Source organism: Leucoraja erinacea, chromosome 30, assembly GCF_028641065.1.
Source record: "Leucoraja erinacea ecotype New England chromosome 30, Leri_hhj_1, whole genome shotgun sequence".
Taxonomy (NCBI): domain Eukaryota; kingdom Metazoa; phylum Chordata; class Chondrichthyes; order Rajiformes; family Rajidae; genus Leucoraja; species Leucoraja erinaceus.
In genome coordinates, this window is record NC_073406.1 from 5,124,988 (window position 1) to 5,147,871 (window position 22,884).

General features: G+C 49.5%; 1 protein-coding gene across 1 annotated transcript in view; it reads left to right on the forward strand.

Annotated features, from left to right (window-relative positions):
* The window catches only part of acap3b (ArfGAP with coiled-coil, ankyrin repeat and PH domains 3b), a 155,432-nt gene that overhangs the window by 74,381 nt on the left and 58,167 nt on the right, over window positions 1–22,884 (forward strand). The window contains 5 exon segments of the mRNA XM_055659219.1: window positions 1,995–2,126; window positions 2,878–2,931; window positions 15,813–15,871; window positions 22,579–22,702; window positions 22,704–22,763. Coding sequence (XP_055515194.1) covers window positions 1,995–2,126; window positions 2,878–2,931; window positions 15,813–15,871; window positions 22,579–22,702; window positions 22,704–22,763 — 429 coding nt within the window.

A 22,884-nucleotide genomic window follows, 5' to 3' on the forward strand; every position in this document is an offset into this window, starting at 1 on the left:
GTTTCGTTTTTTTAGTTTAGAGATACAGCGCGGAAACAGACCCTTCGGCCCACCGTGTCCGCACCGACCAGCGATCCCCGCACATTAGCACAAGCCTACCCACACTAGAGACAATTTACAATGATACCACTTATACCCTTATACACGTCTACGACTCATACCAAGCCAATTAACCCACAAACCTGTACGTCTTTGGAGTGTGGGAAGATCTCAGAGAAAACAGAGACAGGTCACGGGGAGAACGTACAAACTCCGTACAGACAGCGCCCGTAGTCGGGATTGAACGCGGGTCCACGGCGCTGCAAGTGCTGCCCAGATGTGAACAATGTGTGTGTGTGTAAATAGTTATACGTGTCGAGATTCTTGTGTTGTGTACGCAATTGTCTCTATTTGTCTCTAATTGTCTCGAGACACTTCTTCAGACTGAAGAACTTCCACTATAGGAAATAGGCAACATTTCGGGCCGAAACCCTTCGGGTCTCGGCCCGAAACGTCGCCTATTTCCTTCGCTCCATAGATTCTGCCTCACCAGCTGAGTTTCTCCAGCATTTTTGTCTACCTTTGATTTTCCAGCATCTGCAGTTCCTTCTTAAACATGTGTGTACAGTTACATATGTTAGGTGTGGAGCAACTATATATAATTATATCCTGTGTGTGTGTAAATATCCATGAGCCATGTGTAAACGTAAGTACATGTGTTCTACATGTCTGTGGTGGGCTGTGTATAAATATAACTGCTGTGTGTACATTATTCTGTGGTTCATGTGTTCACATTTGTACGTGTGGTTTGTGTTTGTGCAATTATTTATCTGGTGCTGTATAAACTGTTAGTTGTATCTGTGGTTTCTGCGTGCAGACTTTATCTCTGCATTAAGCAGACTGGGTCATTATCTGAAAATGGCATCTGTCAATAAAAACTTAAAAAGGACAAACATCTGGAAACTATCTGGACATTGCAGCATTTATAGAGGCAACACGTTAAAAAGTACAGGTGTATCTGTGAGCAAACAAAAGCTCTTCATATACCTCGGTACATGTGTCAATAATGAACAGCTTATGTTGTTGCACTGCCTTCCCATGCAGAGCTGCTATCAGGCAACTAAATGCCCACCACAGTCCTGAACTACTCTCTACTTCATTGGTGACCCTCGGACTATCTTTGATCGGACGTTCCTGGCTTTACCTTGCACTAAATGCTATTCCCTTATCATGTATCTGTACACTATGGATGGCTGGATTGTAACCATGTATTGTCTTTACACTGACTGGTTAACTCGTAACTAAAGCTTTGCACTGTACCTCGGTACATGTGACAATAAACTAAACGGAACAGATAAGTTGAGTGGCGGTAAATGAAACGTTGCTAGGCTGATGGCCAATTCTCCTCTACACCATTGCGGACATTGGACTTTGTCTCTGGAACTGATGCGCTACAATGCTGAGAACTATAGTCTGCGCTCCGTATCTTCCCCTTTGCTCTACCTATTGTACATGAGTTTGGCTTGATTGTATTTACAGTAAGTATAGTATTATCTGGTGTGTTTAGATAGCATGCATAACCAATCTTTTCACTGTTCCTCGGTGCCAGTGTACCTCACACAATAATAAGGTGCGGCACGGTGGCGCAGCGGTAGAGTTGCCTTACAGCGCCAGAGACCCAGGTTCAATCCCGACTACGGGTGCTGTCTGTACGGAGTTTGTACGTTCTCCCCGTGACCTGCGTGGGTTTTCTCTGAGATCTTCGGTTTCCTCCCACACTGCAAACACGTACAGGTTTGTATGTTCACTGACTTGATGTGAATGTAAATTGTCCCTAGTGTGTGTGTGTGTGTCGGCTGGTGTTAATGTGCGGGGATCGCTGGTTGCCGGGGACTCGGTGAGCCGAAGGGCCTGTTTCCGCGCTGTATCTCTAAGCTAAACTGAACTAAACCCAAACTTAAATAAATCTGTGTGTGGTGCCTGAGTTTGAGTGGTTGTTTTGTGACCTCTTACAGCTGGTGAAGCTGTGCAGTGGGATGATCGATGCTGGGAGATCGTACAACACCGCCAACAAATACTTTGTCAATGGCATCCGAGACCTTTCGCAACAGTGCAGGAAAGAACGCAGGAAAGACGAAATGGTATCGGTAAGCAGGCTCGACACAAAATGCTGCACAACTCAACGGGTTTAGGTGAAGGGGAACAAATTTAATAAGAATCTGTGGGGTAACCTTTTCGCACAAAGGGTGGTGGGTGTATGGTGGAGTAGAGCTTATAGGTCCTGATGTTTCAATCCCTGTAGTAAATCGGCACTTGATATTTGCAGTGGGAACAGAGTGGTGAAGGGTTGGGGTAGGTAGGTCTTTGGGGTGATCAGGTGGGCACCCTCATTCTTTGACGTTTCATTGATGAGCCCACAAAGTCTCCAGAGGGCTCAATGGTGATACCCGGTGTCCCAGGTACACACACCTCAATGCCATACCCTCCTGCCTTCATCTTCAAATGGTGGTGATGTATGGAACAGACAGACAGACAGACAGACAGACAGACAGACAGAGAAATGGGGTTTGTTTACCGATTTTATTTACCTAAATTGGAGTCACTGGAGGTAAGAAAGAAGTGTGTTTACAAGCTGTGGTATTTGCCATCTTGCTCATAGTTCATATGTTCTAGGAACAGAGTTAGGCCATTAGGCCCATCAAGTCCACCCCAGCCCATGGGGGGAGATTTAGGACGTTGTTCCCTAGGGATGGAGAGGGGAGGCCCAGATCAAAGGGAACAGCTGCCACAAGGAGAGAGAAATGAGTACTGTTGTGATCTGTTCAAAATAATTGTTTTATTAACAACCGAGGACACTTTCCTCTGTGTGTTGACGTTCTTGTAACTTGTTTCCTCCAGGAGTGCCTCCAGAAGTTTGGAGAGAGCTTGCAGGAGATGATTAACTACCACATGGTAAGCTGTTGGCTTCCTTCACCTCCTGGTTGTTGTTGTTTGTAAATCTATCTTTGAAAGCATCGTCAAGGCTGCATGGTGGGGAGCGTATGGTGTCCCATCTCAGTTTGGGTCATTCCTACAGGTTGTTTGTGTCTGTGGAACCAGATGCTGCTTGAACAGTGGACACTCTCCAGCTTTTTGTCCCAGGTTTCCAGTGTCTGCCGTCTTTGCGATTTTTGTTTTCCAGGCTGGGTGCTGTTTAGAAAGCAGTGCTTGGAAAACAGCAGAGTAAGGGGGAAGACAGAGGGTGGAAGGCTGCACTTATCCTGTGATAGGTACATGGGGTAGTGTAGAGATGCTTTAAGTCTGCTGGCTTGATAAGCTGAAACATTTGAGAGTGAATATTACGATTTTTGTATTGAAGAATATTTAGACTTCAGAGACACAGGCCCACCGAGTCCGCGCCAACCAGTGATCACCCCGTACACTAGCACTATCTTACACACTAGGGACAATTTACAATTTCACCGAAGCCAATTAACCGACCATCCTGTACGTCTTTGGAGTATGCGAGGAAAACGGGGAAAATTCACGCCGAGAACGTACAAACTGCGTACGTGCTGCCTGACCCATTCAGTTCCTCCAGCACTTTGTGTTTTTCTCATGATTCCGGCATCTTCAGTTCCTTGCGTCTTAAAAGTTTTGTTATTCTTGTAACATGGGAATATCAGCAGCCGGCAGCTCCGACTAAGAGTTGTGAAAAAATGCACAGGCAATCTGTTTCTCACTCATTCTAGTTGGCGGCGAAATGTTGGCCAGGAATTCAGAGGGAAGTTCACGGAAGTTCACGGATACTGGGATTGTTTTCCCTGGAACGCCGGAGGTTGGGGGGGGGGGGGGGGGGGGGGGGGGGGGGGGGGGGGGGGGGGGGGTGGGGGGGGGGGGGGGGGGGGGGGGGGAGACCTAATAGAAGTATATATAAATTATGCGAGATGGAGAGAGGGTGGGCAGCAAGAGGATGGAAAAATTAAATACTAGAGGACACAACTTTAAGGTGAGAGGGGCAAAGTTTAAAGGATAGACTCCAATTGCCAGAGTAACTCAGCGGGTCAGACAGCATCTCTGGAGAACATGAATAGGTGACGTTTCGGGCTGGGACACTTCAGATGCTGATTGCCGCACGAAAATTGGCCCTTTGGCCTAACTTGTCCAAGATGCCATAGTCGCACCTGCCAGATTCTGAAGAAGGGTCCCGACCTGAAACATCACCTGTCCATTTTCTCCAGAAATCCTACCTGATCCACTGAGTTACTGCTCCTATCTTTGGTATAAACCAGGATCTGCAGTTCCTTTTTATTATGGATGTGTGGCACAAGTGTGTGGAATTCTCTGCCTCAGAGGGCGGTGGAGACCGGTTCTCTGGATAGTTTCAAGAGAGAGCCAGGTAGGGCTCTTAAAGATAGTGGAGTCAGGGGATATGAGGAGAAGGCAAGAACAAGGTATTGATTGGGGATGATCAACCATGATCACATTGAGTGGCGGTGGTGGTTCGAAGGGCCGAATGGCCTACTCCTGCACCTATTGTCTATGTATTTTACCCAGAGGATGGTGGGTGCCTGTCAGACGTTTGGATGGGCACATGGATATGGACGGGCACATGGAGGAATATGGTTTACGTGCCAGCATGGTGTCCTGCACAAACATTGTGGGCTGAATGGCCTGATCTGATTCCTGGGATGGCAGGACTTTCATATGAAGAAAGACTAGATAGACTCGGCTTGTACTCGCTAGAATTTAGAAGTTTGAGGGGGGGGATCTTATAGAAACTTACAAAATTCTTAAGGGGTTGGACAGGCTAGATGCAGGAAGATTGTTCCTGATGTTGGGGAAGTCCAGAACTAGGGGTCGCAGTTTAAGGATAAGAGGGAAGTCTTTTAGGACCGAGATGAGAAAATCATTTTTTACACAGAGACTGGTGAATCTGTGGAATTCTCTGCCACAGAAGGTAGTTGAGGCCAGTTCATTGGCTATATTTAAGAGGGAGTTAGATGTGGCCCTTGTGGCTAAAGGGATCAGGGAGTATGGAGAGAAGGCAGGGACGGGATGCTGAGTTGGATGATCAGCCATGATCATATTGAATGACGGTGCATGGCCTATTCCTGCACCTATTTTTTATGTTTCTATGATCCTCTTGTTCTATGAGATTTAAAGACAGTGCGGCTGGGGTAAATGACGAAGCCCTGACGTGGGACTTGAACCTCTGACCCTTTGGCCCAAGTGCAAGCATGCTGTCAGCTGAGCCACAGCTGATCCGAGGCACATACTCTGGAAGAGAGTGCGGTTTTGGTGAAGCACTTACCCAGAGCTAAACCGTTGGAAACACAGTGAGTTCGATCGAATGCATCCTCTTTCAGCAAAGAGATGATTGACGGTGGAACTCTGGGGAATTTTGGCCCCAATTTCTCTCCCGGAGCAAGTGAACCCCTGGAAACAACAGGAGATGAAGTCAAGTTGCTCCCCAGTTTCACTCAGACAGCCTGGAGGTGTTGGGCTCACCAGTCAGTGTTTGCTGCCTTGGTTGGGGAATGTTAAGTATTTTGTGGTCTTGGGATAAAAAAAACAACTGCTTCCTGTTTAAATCAGCCCGCACGGCCTGTGATCCGTGGCCCTGGCTGCAACAGAAGTTCCAAAACACCACGGTGCTCCAGAGCCCAGGCCTAAGGATCGGCCTACTGAGTGAGGCCTTGGACAGAGGCCCAGTGCTTCTTCCAACCACACAAGAAGAACATTGGCAGATGTTCATTTCAGAGTCATACATTGTGGAAACAGGCCCTTCAGCCCAACTTGCCCACACCGACCAACATGTCCCATCTATACTAGTCCCACCTAACTGTGTGTGGCCCATATCTCTCTAAACCTGCCCTATCCATGTCCCTGTGTAATTGCCTCAACGGTTATGATCATCCCTGCCTCAACTACCTCCTCCGAGGGCTCGTTCCATGCACTCACCACCCCCCTTCTGTGGAAAAGTTACCCCTCAGATTCCTATCAAACTTTTCCCCCTTCACCTATGTCCTCTGGTCCTCGATTCCCCAACTCTGGGCAAGAGACTCTATGCGTTTAGCCGATCTATTCCCCTCATGCTGATGATACAAAAGTGAGTGGCTTTGCAGACAGTGAAGATGATTGTGACAAATTGCAGCAGGACCTGGATCGATTGGCCAGGTGGGCTGAGGAATGGCTGATGGAATTTAATACGGAAATATGTGAGGTTTTGCATTTTGGGAAGTCTAACAAAGGCAGGACCTACACAGTGAATGGTAGGCCTCTGGGTAGTGTTGTAGAGCAGAGGGATCTAGGAGTACGGGTGCATGGTTCCTTGAAGGTAGATTCGCAGAGTAGATAAGGTCAAAACAGCTTTTGGCACTTTGGCCTTCATCAGTCAGAGTATTGAGTATAGAAGCTGGGAGATCATGTTGCAGTTGTATAAGACGTTGGTGAGACCGCATTTAGAATATTGTGTTCAGTTCTGGGCACCATTGTAGGAAAGAAGGTACACAAAAAAGCTGGAGAAACTCAGCGGGTGCTGCAGCATCTATGGAGCGAAGGAAATAGGCAACATTCTTCAGATGTTTTCAAACTGGAAAGGGTACAAAGAAGATTTACAAGAATGTTGCCAGGACTAGAGGGTGGGAGCTGTAGGCAGAGGTTGAGTAGGCTGGGACTCTATTCCTTGGAGCGTCGGAGGATGAGGGGTGATCTTATAGAGGTGTACAAAATCATTAGAGGAATAGATCGGGTAGATGCACAGAGTCTCTTGCCCAGAGTAGGGGAATCGAGGACCAGAGGGTATAGGTTTAAGGTGAAGGGGAAAAGGTTTAATAGGAATTAGAGGGGTAACTTTTTCACACAAAGGGTGGTGGGTGTACGGAACAAGCTGCCAGAGGAGGTAGTTGAGGCTGGGACGATCCCAACATTTAAGAAACAGTTACACAGGCACATGGATAGGAAAGGTTTGGAGGGATATGGACCGTATATATGCTGGCAGGTGGGACTAGTGTAGCTGGGGCATGTCGGCCGGTGTGGGCAAGTTTCCACACTGTATGACTCTATCCGGAGTGATTTTCTAAGAGTGTGAGTCAGCCACACACAATGACTGGGACTGGAGTCAGGATGTGGGAATTCCCAGCAGGATAGAGGCAGTGGGCTTCCCATCTGGTCGGTAGCTGCCGGGAGGTGGCCTGCCAGCCTGCCACACCAGTTACAGGGAGCACTCATCATCAGGGAGCAAGCTGCCAGTAATCCCAACCTGCGTCTGATCTCCAATGTTCACTTACAGAGCTGCGGTAAAAGGACATTTACTATTCACGGCCTTCCCTTAATTCTCAGTGGAGCAGACCTCTAGACTTCCCGCTATGAGGAAACTCGTACAGTAAATCTAATTTTTTTTTAAACCTTTAACTATTCCTGGATCACTGCTTCCTAATGGGAAATGTCACCCAGGGATTAAAGTGCACACTTATAAAGATGGATGATTTAAATGTGTAAATGGCTCTTAATGGCCATTAGGATCACCATCTTGGATAGATAATCTTTGACAATAGACAATAGGTGGAGGAGGAGGCCACTTGGCCCTTCGAGCCAGCACCACCATTCAATGTGATCATGTCTGATCATCCCCAATCAGTACCCCGTTCCTGCCTTCTCCCCATATCCCCTGTCTCCGCTATATTTAAGAGCCCTATCTAGCTCTCTTTTGAAAGCAGGAGACTCATAGCAGGTGTCCCGTACAACCTCAATGCTCTTATCTAGCACGTTCAGAATTTTAAGAATAAGGAGTAAGCCATTTAGAACGGAGACGAGGAAAAACTTTTCCTCACAGAGAGTGGTGAGTCTGTGGAATTCTCTGCCTCAGAGGGCGGTGGAGGCAGGTTCTCTGGATGCTTTCAAGAGAGAGCTAGATAGGGATCTTAAAAATAGCGGAGTCAGGGGATATGGGGAGAAGGCAGGAACGGGGTACTGATTGGGGATGATCAGCCATGATCACATTGAATGGCGGTGCTGGCTCGAAGGGCCAAATGGCCTCCTCCTGCACCTATTGTCTATTGTCTATGGCCTTCATTAATGGCTGTTGCTCAGTGGGAACATGGACAGCCAGATGTGTAACAGAGAGTTGGAAACATCGATGGCCCAAAAAGTTTGTGGGTTCTTTTGTTGAGACTGAGAAGAGTTTCCTGTTCTGAATCATGCCATAGGATCTTCCGTCTGCAGCAAGTTGGGCTTCTGTTCAAAGTTTCTTCACCAATGACAGCACCTCATGTGTTACTGAGCTCCCTCCATTCTCTGCATTCAATTGTTGACCTTGAGCAAGTGCTAAAATCCCCCCCCTCCCCGACCCAGCATTTGAACCACGAGTCTCCCGAATTGGATGCATTCCGCAAACTGAGCCAAGCCAACACTTGGGCAAGGACAGTCCTGAACTACTATCTACCTCATTGGAGACCCTTGGAGTATCGTTGATCGGACTTTACTGGCTTTATCTTGCACTAAATGTTATTCTCGTACTACCCTTTATCATGTATCTGTACACTGCGGACGGCTCGATTGTAACCATGTCATTGTCATTCTACTGACTGGTTAGCACGCAACTAAAGCTTTTCACTGCACCTCAGTACACGTGACAACAAACTAAACTCAATGTGATTGTTCCAGCATGTCTGCATCCTGGACTGGACTTCAGCATGTCCATCAGGCAATGTCCCCAGTCACAATTGTCATCGAATGTCCATGTGCACATGTGTGTGTGTGTGTGTGGTTGAGGACAACGAGCTGTGATTCTACACTCCTTCCTCCGCTCCCTTCCCCCCTCCTCTCCCCTCCCCCTCACTATTTCTCCCCCAACCCTTAACATCCCACTCCCCACTCCCCTCCCCTCCCCTCCCCTCCCCATTCCTCTCCCCACCTCTTCATTCCTTCCCTCTCTCACCTGACCAGTCATAGAAACATAGAAATTAGGTGCAGGAGTAGGCCATTCGGCCCTTCGAGCCTGCACCGCCATTCAATATGATCATGGCTGATCATCCAACTCAGTATCCCGTACCTGCCTTCTCTCCATACCCCCCTGATCCCCTTAGCCACAAGGGCCACATCTAACTCCCTCTTAAATATAGCCAATGAACTGGCCTCAACTACCCTCTGTGGCAGAGAGTTCCAGAGATTCACCACTCTCTGTGTCCTCCCCTCCCCCCCCCTCTCCCCTCCCCCCCCCCCCCCTCCCCATTCCTCCCCCCCATTCCTCCCATCTCCCCCTTAGCAGTCCTCCCCTCTCCCCTCCCCCCCTAGCAGTACCTCCCCCCAACCTTACCCTCCCCTCCCCTCCCCTCCCTCCCCCCCCCCCCCCCCCCCCCATCCTCTCCTCTTTCCCCTTAGGGGTCTGCCCTCCCCCCTCCCCACAGCCCCCACTCCTCCCTCTGGGTGAGGGGCTGCCAGGCCCACACTGAGTGTGCGGGTGGTGGGATGACGTTTTTAGGGTGGGGTGCCAGTGGCTGTGGATCTGCCCGCACTACGAGCCAATGCGTTCGGGGGCCGGAGTGGTAGTGGGAGGAATCAGATTTCCTCTAATTGCTCATATCTGGGCCGTTCCGTTGACTGTCACAGGCACTGAAGTCGCCGGCTCACAGTCTGGAAAGGAAATGTTTGTGGACGTCATTTCTCAGCTATTTGGCTCAGATGTCACATGGTTATTGTGCTGCCAAATGTTTAAATGCATAGCCGGCAATGCATATGAATTATTGCATATGCTTCACTCAGCGGGCGGCTCCGCGGTAGAGTTGCTGCCTTACAGCGCCGGAGACCCGGGTTCGATCCTGACTACGGGTGCTACACGCACGAAGTTTGCACGTTCTCCACCGTGGCCTGCGTGGGTTTTCTCCGGGCGCTCCGGTTTGCTCCCACACCCCAAAGACGTACAGGTTTGCTGGTTTAAGAAAGAACTGCAGATGCTGGAAAAATCGAAAGGTAGACAAAAATGCTGGAGAAACTCAGCGGGTGAGGCAGCATCTATGGAGCGAAGGAAATAGGCGACGTTTCGGGCCGAGACCCGAAGGGTTTCGGCCCGAAACGTCGCCTATTTCCTATAGTGGAGATTGTTCAACTATTTGCACGGAGCAAAGGAAACGTTGCCTATTTCCTTCGCTCCATAGATGCTGCCGCATCCGCTGAGTTTCTCCAGCATTTTTGTCTACCTTCGATTTTTCCAGCATCTGCAGTTCCTTCTTAAACAACATGGATAGATTCGGCCCGAAAAGTTACCTATTTCCTATAGTGGAAGTTCTTCAGTCTGAAGAAGTGTTCTCGACCCGAAATGTCACCTATTCCTTCGCTCCATAGATGCTGCCTCACCCGCTGAGTTTCTCCAGCATTTTTGTCTACCTTCAGGGGTTGGTGGTTAATTGCCTTGGTATAAATGTAAATGGTCCCCAGCGTGTGTAGGATAGTGTTAATGTGCGGGTCAGCGTGGACTCGGTGGGCCGAAGGGCCTGTTTCCGCACTGTATCTCTAAACTAAACGGAACTATTCTACATACAGTGTTTACTTGTAGCAGCAAAAATTCTTTGTAAACACAGTCCTCAATAGATAACACAATAAACAAACACAAAAATAACTTCAATCAATCTTAAAAAGGATAAGGTAGTGCTCAACAAAAATAGCCCAAAGTCCCTCGTGCAAACAGGACAATTTGTACTGACGGCAGACACAAAGTGCCGGAGTAACTCAGCAGGTCAGGCAGTGTCTCTGGAATTCAGGAATAGGAGTCGTTTCAGGACATGCCACCAATTCCTTTTCTCTGGAGATTCTGCCTGTCCCGCTGAATTACTCCAGCACTTTGTGCCTGTCTTCGGTGCAAACCCCCAGCATCTGCAGTTCCTTCCCACACAAGATTCTTGCTATTGAGGGAGTGCAGCGTAGGTTTACAAGGTTAATTCCTGGGATGGCGGGACTGTCATATGCTGAGAGAATAGAAACTTAGAAACATAGAAAATAGGTGCAGGAGTAGGCCATTCGTCCCTTTGAGCCTGCACCGCCATTCAATATGATCATGGCTGATCATCCAACTCAGTATCCCGTACCTGCCTTCTCTCCATATCCCCTGATCCCCTTAGCCACTAGGGCCACATCTAACTCACTCTTAAATATAGCAGCTGGGCTTGTACACACTGGAGTTTAGAAGGTTGAGAGGAGATCTCATTGAAACATATAAGATTATTAAGGGCTTGGACACGCTAGAGGCAGGAAACGAGTTCCCGATTTTTTGGGGAGTCCAGAACCAGGGGCCACTGTTTAAGAATAAGGAGTAAGCCATTTAGAACGGAGACGAGGAAACACTTTTTCTCACAGAGAGTGGTGAGTCTGTGGAATTCTCTGCCTCAGAAGGCGGTGGGGGCGGGTTCTCTGGATGCTTTCAAGAGAGAGCTAGATAGGGCTCTTAAAAATAGCGGAGTCAGGGGATATGGGGAGAAGGCAGGAACATGGGGGTACATAGAACATAGAAACATAGAAATTAGGTGCAGGAGTATCCATTCGGCCCTTCGAGCCTGATCATTCAATATGAATGGCTGATCGGTACCTGCCTTCTCTCCATACCCCCTGATCCCCTTAGCCACAAGGGCCACATCTAACTCCCTCTAAATATAGCCAATGAACTGGCCTCAACTACCCTCTGTGGCAGAGAGTTCCAGAGATTCACCACTCTCTGAAAAGTCTACAGATAAGACAGTTTGATCACATTGAATGGCTGGTGAGGCTCGAAGGGCTGGCCGTCCTGCCCAATGTCTATTGTCTATGGTTTGTAGCTGTGAGTTGAGCTGGCCGTGCCCAATGGCCTGGTGGCTGTCGAGAGAAAGCCGTTCCTGAGGCCGGGCATGAATAGCACCTCCCGTTACATACCGACAATTACAAATATCATCTGCTTGGGCTTCGTTTCATTGTTTTTTTCCCCGTTTCAAAGGCTTTTTGTTGCGAAACGTTCTGAGGGAGGGAATTCTTTCCCTGAACTGTTCCCCCTTCTGGTGAATGAATTTGCTGACAACATATCAGGCGCATCTGGACAACAGATGTGAGCCTGTGAACTTAATATATTGTCCCCTCACTTCAGACAGTGCGATGTTTGAGCACTTTGGGAAACATAATCCAGTGGTACGAAGGTTTTTGGACCATATTCAACCGTGAGATATTTGATAGGAATAAATTAAAAAAGAACGGGTTTGCTGTTTTCTCCAGAGCGGGTGAGGGGAAATCAACAAATACTGGAGGAAGATCAAACATGTGCTCGTAAGATCAAGGCAAAATGTTCAGGAATAAAAGCACATTTCCATTCCAGGAGTAACCCGCCCGCGATTGTCAGCCAAGTCTGTGGACCAGACCCCTGTTGGAGAGATAGGGGGTATTCTGGCACGCAGAGCATCTTGGGTAGGGAATGCCGCCATTAATGAGGAACCTGTCAATAATAATTTCTTACTCTGGGGTTGGAGAACAGTATGGGAAGCTGTGTGAGTGAAGTGCAAATGTAGTTTGGTTTAGTTTAGGTTATTCTCACATGTACCGAGGTACAGTGAAAAGCTTTTGTTGCGTGCTAACCAGTCAGCGGTAAGACAATACATGATTCAAACGAGGCATCCACAGATACATGATGAGGGAGTGATATTTAGTGTAAGATAAAGCCAATCAAAAGATGGTCTCAGGTTCTCCAATGGGGTGGATATGTAGTTTAGGACTGCCGACTAGTTGTGGTAGGATGGTTCAGTTGCCTGATAACAGCTGGGAAGAAACTGACCCTGGATCTGGAGGTGTGTGTGAAACCGGTGACCCCGGAGGAAACCCACGCGGTCACAGTGAGAACGTACGAACACACACACACACGCAGTCAGCACCCGAGGTCAGGATCGATCCTGGGTCTCTGGGGCTGTGGGGCAGCAGCTCTACCCGCTGCGCCGCTGTTGGGAAAGCGGAGGCGACGTTTCTTCTCGATGACGGGGAAGGCAGGCGCTCTCGCTGTTAGTGTGCGGTGTGGCCTTGGCCCCACGTCCACTCCTCCACCCTGGCAGTTGCACCAGTCGCTTCCTGTTTCAGCCGGAGCGATCCCACAGGGATGTCCAAGTTTCACGGGATGAGAGGGAAGAAGGCGCGGGTTTGCAGGTTCATCGGCTTGGCGTGAATGTAAAATTGTCCCTAGGGTGTGTGTAGGGTAGTGTTAAAGCCCCCGTCCCACTTAGGAAACCTGAACGGAAACCTCTGGAGACTTTGCGCCCCACCCAAGGTTTCCGTGCGGTTCCCGGAGGTCTTTGTCAGTCTCCCTACCTGCTTCCACTACCTGCAACCTCCGGCAACCACCTGCAACCTCCGGGAACCGCCCGGAAACCTTGGGTGGGGCGCAAAATCTCCAGAGGTTTCCGTTCAGGTTTCCTAAGTGGGACAGGGGCATTATTAGCGTGCAGGGGATCGCTGGTCGGCACAGACCCGGTGGGCAGAAGGGCCCGTTTCCACGCTGCATCTCTAAACCAAACCAAACTATTCAAGTCAAGTCAAGTCAAGTTTATTTGTCACATACACATACGAGATGTGCAGTGAAATGAAAGTGGCAATGCTCGCGGACTTTTGTGCAAAAGACAAACAACAAAACAACCAAACAAATTATAAACACAATCATAACACACATATTCTTTTACATAATAAATAATGGAAGGAAAAAAACGTTCAGTAGAGTTAGTCCCTGGTGAGATAGGCGTTTATAGTCCGAATTGCCTCTGGGAAGAAACTCCTTCTCAACCTCTCCGTTCTCACCGCATGGCAACGGAGGCGTTTGCCTGACCGTAGCAGCTGGAACAGTCCGTTGCAGGGGTGGAAAGGGGTCGACCTCGCCCATTCCTTCTCTCCAGAGATGCTGCCTCACCCGCTGAGTTACTCCAGCATTTTGTGGCTCCCTTCCATTTTACCCGCACCTGCAGTTCCTTCTTAGACTAAACGAAACGCTCCAGATGGCCACTTTTAGTTTTGCCACCCTTTTCAAACACGGTTGAGCAGTGGCCGATGGGAGAGCGGTCTGGATGGAGTGCCCTGGAGGCCACTTAGGAGGTAATGGATCCTGTCGGCTGCTTCCCAGTCTTGTGCCAGGCATCCTCATTACCAGAACCCTTCAATAAGATCCCGTGGGATAACCTGTCCAACCTGTTACTGCTGGAATGCTCAGAAATAAAAAAAACTCGCAGCATGTCATCATATTCTAAGTGAAACCTACAGCGTGGATTCAGGATCTTCAGCCCAACTTGCCCCACATTAGTCAACATGCCGCATCTACACTAGTCCCATCCGCCCGCAGTTTTCCCCCATATCCCTCTAAACCTGTCCTAACCATGTACCTGTCCCAGGTAGACAAAAGTGCTGGAGAAACTCAGCGGGTGCAGCAGCATCTATGGAGCGAAGGAAATAGGCGACGTTTCGGGCCAAAACCCTTCGTCAGATTGGCTTGGTATAAATGTAAATAATGTCCCTAGTGGGTGTAGGATAGTGTTAATGTGCGGGGATTGGTGGTGGGCTGAAGCTGCATCTCTAAAACTAACTAACTAACTAAATTCAGGCCGTCTGAGTCCAGTTGAATCCTCTTTGCATTATTATTCCGATCCCCACTGAGTTCAATGTCATCAGTCCACATGGAAGTTACAGTCCGCTGCCTCAGCCAGATAGTTGTTATAGACAGTGAGCAATTGGCAGCTGCCCAAGCATTCATCTCTGTGGTAATGCATTTACCACTGCCCGCCAAACTGAGAACACCCCCTGCTTAGATTCCATCTGTTCTCCAGTTCTCAGTCCACTGCAGTATAGTTGCCCCAATTCCACCTCTTCATGCAACTCATTCGGGGTGAAACTTTATCAAAAGCTTTCGGAAAAAAATCCAAATGCAACAAGTCCACTCGTTCCGTTCATTGACACATCCTCCGAGAATCCCATCGAACATGTGGGATTGGGCCAAACGTGGGCCCAGCGTAGGTGGGACATCTTGGTCGGCATGGGCAAGATGGGCCGAAGGGCCTGTTTCCGTGCGCTATGACTCTAACAGACTGGAGTGGTTTGTGAATCAGATAACAGATGGGAAATGAGTAGGGGTGTAAACAGATCCCTCTCAGGCTTGCAAACTGTGGTAAACGGATTACCACCGCGATTAATGTTTGGGCACTGGTTTTTCACAGATTTCCATTGAAATCTTGGAATTCCCTTTTAAACTGGGGCATGTGGAGCCGGTCCCGAGTGGCTGCAAGCACAGGCAGCCAAACAGAGCAAATCTCTGGGAAACACGGGGACTGGGCAGGGAGGGTCGGGTTTAATGTTGTCACAATTATCGAGGTGCAGTGAGAAGCTGTGATTTACATGCTAACCAACAAATTAGATATACCATCTATAGACAGAATCAGTTCAAACTCGTACAATCAATAGAGCAACGGGTGCAGGATATAGTTGTCAGCATTGTGCATCTTTGAGAGCATCGGTTCTTTAGGCAAAATGCAATGTCCACACTGGGGTAGAGGTGAATCGGACAGTACCCAAGCAAATGGAAGGACTGTTTAACGGAGGGGAAGGTGATGAGTCTGGTGGCACGCACGTTCAAGCTTCTGTACGTTCAGTTGGAGGGGAGCGGGGAGATAACTGGGGAATAACTGGGGTGAGACAAGTCTTTGATTATGTTGGCTGCTTTTCCAAGGCAGCGTGATGGGGGATGGACAAGGGGCTGGAACTCTGATAGTGGAACGCACATCATTCGGAGCAGAGGCAGTCATGTTGCAGCACACGTGCGATGCCCCACACCTGCGGTGACCCGCGGCTGATAACGTTGCCCCTTTGTCTTGCAGATTCTCTGCGACCAAGCCCAGCGGTCTGTCAGGATGCAGCTGCACAACTTTGTGAAAGAGTAAGTCTGCCCGCGGCCGCCTCTCCTGCCGCTCGCTGCCGCAGGTAACGAGACCACGGTGATGCCCAACATCTGCATCAGCAGCGCTGCCGGTCTGCTTTACAGTCTGGATTGGCAGAAGAGAAAATAGGAAATGGTGGTGGTGTGTGTGTGACAACCCAGGCACCCCACCCTAGTCCGCTCTGCGGCCATCCCCCCTGTCTAGTTTAGTCTAGTGCAGAGATACAGCGCGGAAACAGGCCCCTATGGCCCCACTGAGTCCACGCCAACCAGCAACCCCATGTCCACTCTTCTTCTTCTGACATATGTCTTTTAGACCTGCAGCTCCGTTGAGGTGAGCCAGGCCAACGTGCCATCGTCCACGTCAATCAGACCTCATTCACCATTTGGTGGCCAGTGTTTGGGGCAACTGGTGACTATGTGTGTGTGTTGGGTCCTCCACACCCGCAGGAGGCGCTCCCTGTCCACGAGGCCCCACCTCTTCATCGCCACTCCATAATCCGCAATGGAGATTTGTCCTCCCCAATGGGGTGGAGGTGAATGGGGCGGAGGCCTAGTTTATGGGGGAACCGTTCACAAGCCTGATAACAGAGGGGAAGAGGCTGCCCCTGAGTCTGGTGGTGCGAGCTTTCAAGCTTCCGTACCTTCTGTCGGAGGGGAGCAGGGGGAGAAGAAGGAATGACCGGGGTGTGGGACAAGCCCTTTGATTCTGTCGGCTGTTTTTCCAAGGCAGAGTGGAGTGTGGATGGTCGGTGTCAACGGTATGAATTCTGGTCTGTGTGACGGTCAGGGCTGTAACTCTGCACATTCCTTGCGGTCTTGGGCAGAGATGTCCCCAGACCAAGCCTTGAGTCCCTTTGGGACTCGACCTGAAACGTCGCCCATTCCTTCTCTCCATAGACAATAGACAATAGGTGCAGGAGTAGGCCATTTGGCCCTTCAAGCCAGCACCGCCATTCAATGTGATCATGGCTGATCATCCCCAATCAGTACCCCATTCCTGCCTTCTCCCCATATCCCCTGACTCCTCTATTTTTAAGAGGCCTATCTAGCTCTCTCTTGAAAGCATCCAGAGAACCTGCCTCCACCGCCCCCCAAGGCAGAGAATTCCACAGACTCACCACTCTCTGTGAGAAAAAGTGTTTCCTCGACTCCGTTCTAAATGGCTTACTCCTTATTCTTAAACTGTGTGGCCCCCTGGTTCTGGACTCCCCCCAACATCGGGAACATGGTGTTTCCTGCCTCTAGCGTGTCCGAGCCCTTAACAATCTTATATGTTTCAATGAGATATCCTCTCATCCTTCTAAACTCCAGAGTGTACAAGCCCAGCTGCTCCATTCTCTCAGCGTGGAGCAGCTGGGCTTGTACACTCTGGAGTTTAGAAGTTTAGACACTGCCTCACCGGCTGAGTTACTCCCGCATTTTGTGTCTACCTTCGATTTGACCAGCATCTGCAGTTCTTTCTTATACATGCAACCCAAGAGTGTGATTTCTAAGGTGCATCTGTAGAAGTTGGTGAGAGTCATTGTAGACATGTAGCAAGAGTCAAGAGTCAAGTCAAGAGAGTTTAGGACAATGAAATTCTTGCTTTGCTTCAGCACAACAGAACATAGAAGGCATTGACTACAAAACAGATCAGCGTGTCCATATACCATTGTATAAATATATACACACATGAATAAATAAACTGATCAAGTGCAAATAACAGATAATGGGCTATTAATGTTCAGAGCTTTGTCCAAGCCAGGTTTAATAGCCTGATGGCTGTGGGGAAGTAGCTATTCCTGAACCTGGTTGTTGCAGTCTTCAGGCTCTTGTACCTTCTACCTGAAGGTAGCAGGGAGATGAGTGTGTGGCCAGGATGGTGTGGGTCTTTGATGATACTGCCATCCTTTTTGAGGCAGCGACTGCGATAGATCCCCTCGATGGAAGGGAGGTCAGAGCCGATGATGGACTGGGCAGTGTTTACTACTTTTTGTCGTTTTTCTCCGCTCCTGGGCGCTCAAATTGCCGAACCAAGCCACGATGCAACTGGTCAGCATACTCTCGACTGTGCCCCTGTAGAAGTTTGAGAGCGAGAGAGAACAGACGGGTGTCAGATGAGAGAAGGGGGAGGGGGGGGAGCAAAATAAAGCTCGAGGGGGGGGGGGGGGGGGGGGATGTAGGTGGAAAGGGCCAGGGCAGAGAGTCTGTCTGGGAGAACAATCTGAGCAAAGATTGTAAGCAGGTGCGCAGGATAGCAGAACACTGCAGGAACCCTGACATGATGAGAGCATCGCTGCTGGGACCAGATCACAGGAGGGGGAAAGATGGAAACAAAATTAGCACATCATCAGGTGTTGGTCCTGACACTTTGTGTAACCACGGGCAACAAACTTCACAGAATCTTGCTGTGTGTGTGTGGCGCGGATGAGGTATGTGGTTCCCGAGGCACCACCTTGCCAGACGAGATATTTCTTCAAGGCGACGCAAGGAGCTCTCGATCAGTGCGGAGTTATGGGGCGAATGCGGAAGAATGGGGTTGAGGGGGAAGTATAGATCGAACGGCGGGGTAGACTTGATGGGCCGACTGGCCCGATTCTGAGACAGCCATCCCAATGACCCTTGATAACAGCGAGTAGCCGGCAGTGTCGACATTAACAGGTACAAACCCCACGCTGAGACTATAATTGGACAGACTATTTTGAGATGAATACGTGCGGCGATGTCGCAGTGGAGGGAACATTGCCTCAGAGGGTGTGTGAGCTGCATCGTGCAGTATCATCGGCTATTGTTGTGGGGAACATAGTCAGTGACGCAGGTTACCTTAGACCCATCCTTTTTCCCCAGAGGTGCTGCCTGACCTGCTGAGTGACTCCAGCACTGTGTCCCTCTCTTCAGGTTGGAATAAAACCTGCTTTATCTGTCACCCTTCATCGCCTAACGTACATTCGAACAACTGAACTAGCCCCCACCTTGTTGCAATGAAGCACTGCAGATAATCTGTGTTCAGAAAGTTGTCACATTGATGAGAGTGTGTGTTAGTCACGCAGGTTGTGGAATAACTTCCCAGCCAGAACTCCAGGCATAATTGATCGGTTGAAAGGTTCAGCAAGGAAACGCTGCGACCATCGATCTCGCATTCACACGAACATAGAAACAGACAATAGGTGCAGGACGAGGCCATTCGGCCCTTCGAGCCAGCACCGCCATTCATTGTGATCATGGCTGATCGTCCACGATCAGTAACCCATGCCTGCCTTCTCCCCATATCCCTTGGTTCCGCTAGCACCAAGAGCTCGATCTAAAGGGGCTGTCCCACTGTACGAGGTAATTCAAGAGTTCTCCCGAGTTTCCCCGATTCGAACTCGGAGATTTACGGTAATAGCCACTCGTAGGTACCCGGGGCTCTCGTGGACATTTATCAACATGTTGAAAAATCTTCACGAGCTTACCGCGTTTCCCGAGTACCTGCCGTTAGCGTTACGAGCCGCTAAGAGACGTCCCCGAGCTCCGACGTACCCGCTACGTACATTCTCCGTGCTTTTACCACGAGTTAGAGGGTTTTTTTTAACTCGGGAGAGCTCTTGAATTAGCTTGTACAGTGGGACAGGACCCACAACTTTTAAATTCATCCGGTGAACTGGCCTCCACTGCCTTCTGTGGCAGAGAATTCACGAGTTCTACGTTATCCCACTTTACATAGTTTCCGACATTGCAAACAATGTAACAAACAGCCTTTAGTGTTTTTAGCTTTGCTGTGTGAAAAAAAAAACATTTTTAGCTGTTACAAAAAACAATGTATTTGAAAACAACTCATTGTTTCAAGGAGTGACCGCAAGGTGTTTTGAGTAAATCCCTTACTCGGTTAAAGTGGACAGTCGGCAATAATGGACACCACTCCGTCCCCCCTTTGGTCCATTGCAAGGAGGGTCTACTGTACGGTGTGTTTAGCCGAGTATGTACATAGTCTGCCACTCACAAATGACCAGGATTATTAGACTGGTCAGTAGATCTTACTTTAGTTTAGAGATACAGCACAGAAACAGGCCCTTCGGCCCACCGAGTCCACACCTACCAGCAATCCCCGCACATTAACACTGCCCTACACACACTGGGGACCATTTACGTTTATACCAAGACAATTTACCTACAAAACCTGTGCGTCTTTGGAGTGTGGGAGGAAACCAGAGATCTCGGAGAAAACCAGCGCAGGTCACAGGTGAACATGCAAACTCCACACAGACAGCACCCACAGGCAGGAATGAACCCGGGTCTCTGGTGCTGTAAGGCAGCAGATCTACCGCTGTGCCACCGTTGGTCCCTCAAACAAGGGCTGGGAATCGAAGATAGACACCAAAAGCTGGAGTAACTCAGCGGGACAGGCAGCATCTCTGGAGAGAAGGAATGGGTGACGTTTCGGGTCGAGGCTGGAGGTCTGAAGAAGGGTCTCGACCCGAAACGTCACCCATTCCTTCTCTCCAGAGATGTTGCCTGTCCCGCTGAGTTACTCCAGCTTTTGGTTTCTTTCTTCGATTTAAACCAGCGTTTGCAGTTCCTTCCTCCACAGGGAAGCAGAGAGAATGGAAGCCACCGTCAGTCACGGAGAGCACTGCCCACTTGCTTCATTCATGATATCCTTGGAGGAAACGGCTACTGAAGCTTTCCTTGTTGTAACCCAGTAGAATGGGGGGCATTGTGAGACGGCGAGGCTGGCCACACAGGGCCGCTGGTTGGCAGAGAGTTCTCTGGAACACACTGAGAACCCAGACACCCGTGCCAAGCTCTCGCTGTGCCCAATACTGGCATGGATCCTGGGCACAGGAATGTCATGACCTTGTATGATGCCATTGCAGCATTGCCTGCTAATAGTTGCACGTTCCTTCATCCACAAAATCTCACCAAACCACAATGCTTCGTCCTCAAGTTGAGTGTAGTTTATTGTCATATGCACAGGTGCGATGAGGTGCAGATGCAGGTGAGTTGCAGGTGAGGTGCAGGTGAGGTGCAGGTGAGTTGCAGGTGCAGTGACAGTCTTGCTTGCAGCAACTTCACTGGAACAGAGAACTCAGACAAACACACCAAAAAATAATTAGATACAAGGTTTAGTTTTTAGTTTAGAGATACAGCTCGGAAACAGGCCCTTCGGCCCACCGAGTCTGTGCCAACCAGCGATCCCCGCACACTACCATTATCCTACACACGCTAGGGACCATTTAGATTTATACCAAGCCAATTAACCCACAAACCTGTGCTACTTTGGAGGGTGGGAGGAAACCAGATCACCCGGAGAAAACCCACACAGGTCACGGGGAGAATATACAAACATCGCACAGACAGCACCCGTAGTCAGGATCTTTGATCTCCGCCTTTCTCACCCCATGGACATTGTTGCACCAGGTCCCTTGTGCTTCCAGCTGTTCTCTATCACTGCTCTCACCTCAACCTTAACGATGCATCCCCTCGTCAATTAGACTGGACGGGGATTTTGTCTGCTTTCCCCCCAAGTCATAGACGCAAAGGACTGGTGTGGTTACCAACAATAGACACAAAGTGCTGGAGTAACTCAGTGGGTCAGGCAGCATCTCTGGAGAAAATGGATGGGTGACGTTTTGGGTCGGGACCCTTCTTGAGTCGAGTTGAGTTAAGTTTATTGTCACGTGTACTGAGGTACAGTGTTGCGTGCAAACCAGTCAGCGGCGAGACAATACGTGATTACAATCGAGCCGTCCACTGTGTACAGATGCATGATCAAAGGAATAATGTGGGAGGTGCCTCACCCAAAATGGCATCCATCCTCCTTCTCCAGTGATTGAATGGCAGAGTAGACTTGATGGGCCAAATGGCCTAATTCTACTCCTATAACCTATGAGATGCTGCCTGACCCGCTAAGTTACTCCAACATTTTGTGTCTATCTTCCCCCAGATCAGCCTTGTCTGTGATTATGTCTAAAATCAAATTCATCTTCCTGCAGGTACACAAAATTGCTGGAGAAACTCAGCGGGTGCAGCAACATCTATGGAGCGAAGGAAATAGGCGACGTTTCGTCCCGAAACGTTGCCTATTTCCTTCGCTCCATAGATGCTGCTGCACCCGCTGAGTTTCTCCAGCAATTTTGTGTACCTTCGATCTTCCAGCATCTGCAGTTCCTTCTTGAACACTTCATTTTCCTGCACCTTGGGAGAGAAATGTGGCTTCCTCCTCTAAGCTTGTAGCTCATAAGATCACAAGTGATAGGAGCAGAATTAGGCCGTTCGGCCCATCAAGCCTACTCTGCCATTCAGTCATGGCTGACCCATCTCTCCCTCCTAGCCCCATTCCCCTGCCTTCTCCCCGTCACCCCTGACACCCAGACTGATCAAGAACGATGTCACCCTGCCTCGGTCACTGTGGCGCAGCGGTAGAGTTGCTGCCTTACAGCGAATGCAACGCCGGAGTCCCAGGTTCGATCCCGACTACGGGTGCTGTCTGTACGGAGTTTGCACGTTCTCCCCGTGACCTGCGTGGGTTTTCTCCGAGATCTTCGGTTTCCCCCCACACTCCAAAGACGTGCCTGAGATCGGGTTGGTAAATGTAAAAAATCGTCTCTTGTGTGTGTGTGTGGGACAGTGTTAATGGTCTGCGCCCACTCGGTGGGCCAAAGGGCCTGTTTCCAAGCTGCATCTAAAAACTAAACTGTAATCAAGACGCTGGAGTAACACAGTGCTCGTTATTCACTTTGATGCAGGGATGTTCGGAAGTTCAAGGAGACCAAGAAGCATTTTGATAAAGTGCGTGAGGACATGGACCTGGCACTGATCAAGAACGCCCAGGCCACCCGCAACAAGGCTCACGAGGTGGAGGAGGCGACAGGGAACGCTCATCATGACCCGCAAATGCTTCAGGCACCTGGCCCTCGACTACGTCCTCCAGGTAGGGCCCTGGGGAAGGGGCGGGCGGCACTGCCTTGTACCCACAAAAACATGGCATAGTAGAAAATAGGTGCAGGAGTAGGCCATTCGGCCCTTCGAGCCTGAACCACCATTCAATAAGA